A 4,650-nucleotide genomic window follows, 5' to 3' on the forward strand; every position below is an offset into this window, starting at 1 on the left:
GACGTGACTTTACACTGCCCACCTCATTTTGTGGGAGCCTACTGAACGCTAACTATTTGGACATAAATTATGAACTTTGTCAAAAGAAACCACATTTGTTCTGGACCTGGGATCTCTGGCAGCGCCTTCTGATGGAGATAATCAAAGGTAAGGGGATATTTAGAATGTTATTATCGATATTAGATGATGCTAATGCTAACGGTTTAGCTTAGCTTAGCATATAGCTTATTGTTGTTAGCATAGTACCCAGTTTATGCAAAATGTGATTTCCCAGTAAAGTTATTTTGAGATCTGGCCATTCGGTAGCAATTACGAGATGATAATATATTATTCTTTGAATGACAATATTATAATTTACCAATGTTTTCGAATAGTAATTCCGTGATTTGTAATGCTGGATTCACTGGGTGCATTCGAGCCGAAAAAAATTCTGAATTTCACCGCGACTGTAAATGCTGTTTTTGGATATAAATATGAACTTGATGGAACTAAAAATGCATGTATTGTATAACATAATGTCCTATGAGTGTCATCTGATGCAGATTGTCAAAGGTAAGTGCATAATTCTAGCTAGTTTTCTGTCTGTTGATGCCCTTCTTTGAATTGGCTAAACATTACACGCAGCTATTGTCAATGTACTCTCCTCACATAACCTAACTTTATGCATTCTCCGTAATGCCTCTGAAAATCGGACAGCGTGGTTAGATTTAGGAGATATATCTTTCAAATGGAGGAAAATAGTTGATTATTTGATTTTTTGAAATGATTACTCTTGCAGTTTTGAATTCCCCGCCATGGTCACATGACAATGAATCCCAATACCGGGATAAGATCGGGATAAGATCCTCAACAGGTTTTAAACCCCAAGAGTCAATGGCCGGAAAAACGTTTTTTAAAGGTAGACTCAACGATACGACATAGATTCACAAAGTTAACAGCATAGTGGGTCAATTTCCGCAAAACAACTAAGAGCATTGAAGCACGATGCTAAACTTCTCTGCTGTTTTGGTCCCGTGGCTACCACGTTCTAAATCGTCTGTCCTCGGTTGCAACACTCGCTACCGAGTTCCGAACTGCCTCTGGAAACAACGTCAGCACAAAAACTGTAGGTTGGGAGCTTCATGAAATGGGTTTCCATGGCCAGCAGCCGCACACAAGCCTAAGATCACCATGCACAATGCCAAGCCTCGGCTGGAGTGGTGTAAAGCTCGCCACCATTGGACTCTGATGCAGTGGAAACGCGTTCGCTGGAGTAAACCACAAACACTGATATAACATTTGTTTTGTCCATGATGTTATCCTGAGCTTTCCAATATCTCAGATGCATTTCAGACACTTCAAAACTGTTATAAAATGGATTTCTATAGCAGTAGGGGCAAAATCTTCATCAAATAATTGTTCTATATATATATACCTACAGGTGTCCTGAAATACAAATTAAAATAGCTAAATGGTCCATGTTTTTACTATCTTAAAACACTCCATATCTTAGCTTAGTAAATATAGCCCTAAATGTATCACTTGTAAGCTAGCTGAACAAGTTTTAATCCATATGTCAGTGTGGTGTATTCAGCTGGAAACATACACTGATTATCCAAAAAATTAAGAACACCTGCTCTTTCCAACACATACAGTACATTGCTTAATTTGTAATTGACTAACTAAAATGTAATTAAAATTAATATTAGACTGTGTCGAGATGGAAAAAGGTGATTATGAAGATTGCTCCTCATCAGTATGTACTCTAGGTCTAAACCACAAGAAAATATTAAGTTCTTCCAAGTAACATCCTGTTGACTTGTAAGGGTTGTGTCTTGTGGTTAATGTGAGTTGTACTATCAATAGATTCTAGGTGGAGTTTGTATAGGGGGCTGTGGATAGAGGGGCTTCTATAAAGAAAGGGGCTTGTCTGGTTCGTAAGTCACTTTACCAAATCCCAACACGACTTTTACTCTTCACATCTCTACCACCACAAATCATGAAGACATCTCTGGTCCTCCTTGCCCTCAGTCTGCTGGCTTGTTCAGGTGAGATTTTATTTATTTAACTCAAGTAGTAACTACTGTATATGCAGCACATACATTGGGTCAGGGTGCAAGGGGAACTGTGGGTAGGGGGCCTAAATCAACTCCAAGTTCACCTTTGGTTTCAGAACCATACAAGTGAAGTACCCATCACTTGAGTGCCTGTTGTATATTTTTTTCTTCACAGTTTGGGAAATCCATGGGCAATGCCAAGAGGTTGACCTTGATGACCAGGAAGACCAGGAAGTAGTGGAAGCACAGACGGAAAAGCGCATGGTAACAGTATGCTATGGTCAAAATGTTATGAACTAGCAGAAAGTGTAGACATTTCTGCAACTTCCTATTAGAATACTCAACCTGCTACTGTGTAACAGAACTTAACCATAGAAGTAAATATAACTAAAGACATGCAATGACTGAAGAAACTATTGTCCAACCTGACTTTCACTCTCACATTACATATTCAAATGTACTTACACCATAACACTGAATACATCACACCATAATTTAATTAAATAATAATTTGGCGGGGTGCTTATATTTGTATTGTTGCACAAAAGTGTGTAATGGCAATGTATTTTTTTTTAGCATATCCCAACTCCACCTGAGACACCCACAGGGAGTGGGGTCACGGCCAGGGTCGCCATTGTACAGAGCCCCTAAAGCAATTAGGTTTAAGTGCCTTGCTCAGGGGCACAGCGACCGATTATTACAAAAAAATTAAAAATTCTTGTTTGTTTGTGCTTTCCAAAGGCAAAACAGCTAAAGGGGACCTGCTGGGTGTGTAAGTGGGCACTGAACAAAGTGAAGAAATCCATCTCCACTTCCTCTAGCCAGGTAGCTACCATAGCATTACAATTCATAAGAGTGTCCTTTCATGAAATTGCACTATTTACTATTTACTGTGATATTTCTCTGAAAATGTCAACTGTCATCCGTAGGAGACACTAAAGCAGAAGCTACTGTCTGTTTGCGATAACGTTGGCTTTCTAAAGTCTATGTGTAAAGGCCTGATGAAAAAACACTTGTGGGTGCTGATTGAGGAGCTTAGCACAAGCGATGATGTGAGGACCATCTGTGTTAACATTAAGGCCTGCAAGTGAGTACAAGAAACCATTTGACATACTCTTTAGTCACTGTTCAGACAACTAAAGAGTATAACGATGATCACTTGTGCTTGATAATTTAAACACTATTGAGTAGAATGTATTCATTGATATGAAAATATCTGGTTATGTATTCCGATCTTCCACTCATGTAATCTTTTTGTGCATCTTTAGACAAAAGGAAGTTTTGGACCTGAGCTACTGACCAAGCAGCCAGTATCCAGAATCCAAATTGAGAAGATGGATGTTCAGGTGTCAAGACAATGCTATGCTGCCAGCATCTTGCTCTTTCTTTTTCAAACTAGTCACAACACAAGCATATAAATGGATGATGAAATTATTGAAATGATTATGTTCTGAAATAATGTTTTGGGAACATGTATTATAATTAAGCAATAAGGCCAGAGGACTGTTCTTATTCACCATGCTATGCAGATTGCCTGGATACATCCCTTAGCTGTGGTATAATGGCCCTGTAACACAAACCCCAGAGGTGCCTTGTTGCTATTATAAACAGGTTACCAATGTAATTAGAAAAGTAAGTCATTTGATTTGCGTCATACCCGTGGTATATTGTCTCATATACCACGGCTTTCAGCCAATCAACATCCAGGGCTCGAATGATCCAGTTTATAATAGTGTAGTTATCAGTCATAAACTGCAGTACATTTTGTATCATCTACAAATGTAAATCTTTTGCTATTTTAGTCCAAAATGATGAACATTTTTAATGTTTGTTTGAACTTTTTGTCTGGGCAAAAAATAAACCTCAATTGATAGTACAACTACAACTCTTCTTTGACACCTCTAACATTACTCTAGAAATGTATCTAATTGGAGCTTTTACTGATTAACATATCGTGATAAAGCATTTAATTACAATGTCTAGGAACTCATGTTGGCATTTTGGCTACCTTTTTTATTTAGAATCTCAGTTTTCTGTAAAAAAAATCTTCATTGTTTGGTACGTTGCTTGAAGTAACTTATCCAACAAATAACTGTCAAGTGTTTTCAGATTTCTATGAAATATGACTTACAATTAATAACAATATGAGTGAAATAGTTTTCCTTCCAAAAATGTTTTATTAAGTATGTTAAAAAAGCAGCTTTTCTGTGAATGGTGTGGGTGTACCCAACAACAGAATGGTGTGGGCGTACCCCACCAACAGAATGGTGTGGGCGTACCCCAACAACAGAATGGTGTGGCCGTATACCGGTCATTACACATTTTAATGCGAGTTGACTACTGATTGGCCAGCTTATCCTCCTCAGGGAGATGATATCATGTTCTATGAGGAAATAGCAAGCATTTTTTGAAAGGTCTGTTTGAGATACAAGTTTGAGATTGGGTTTTTGAAGATTTTTTTATCCAATTTATGCTTTTGCTACAAATATGAGTATGGGTTGAGACAACAACATTAGTTGAGTATGAGTTAACCTCTCCCGGATCAGTGTCCCCCCCGCGAGATGGTTGAGCTAACATTGGCTAATGTGATTACCATGAGGGTGTAAGTAACAAG

At 38.2% G+C, this 4,650-nt stretch overlaps 1 protein-coding gene across 1 annotated transcript; it reads left to right on the forward strand.

Moving 5' to 3' along the window:
• The first annotated feature begins 1,897 nt into the window (after positions 1–1,897).
• LOC115172853 (antimicrobial peptide NK-lysin-like) lies at positions 1,898–3,915 on the forward strand. The gene is made up of 5 exons (XM_029730659.1): positions 1,898–2,027; positions 2,212–2,300; positions 2,778–2,861; positions 2,966–3,123; positions 3,305–3,915. Exons 1-5 carry the CDS (start codon positions 1,979–1,981, stop codon positions 3,333–3,335), a joined length of 411 nt encoding a protein of 136 aa, XP_029586519.1. The 5' UTR covers positions 1,898–1,978; the 3' UTR covers positions 3,336–3,915.
• Positions 3,916–4,650: the final 735 nt, after the last annotated feature.

The sequence above is a fragment of the Salmo trutta genome, chromosome 33 (genome assembly GCF_901001165.1).
Source record: "Salmo trutta chromosome 33, fSalTru1.1, whole genome shotgun sequence".
In the NCBI taxonomy this organism is placed as follows: domain Eukaryota; kingdom Metazoa; phylum Chordata; class Actinopteri; order Salmoniformes; family Salmonidae; genus Salmo; species Salmo trutta.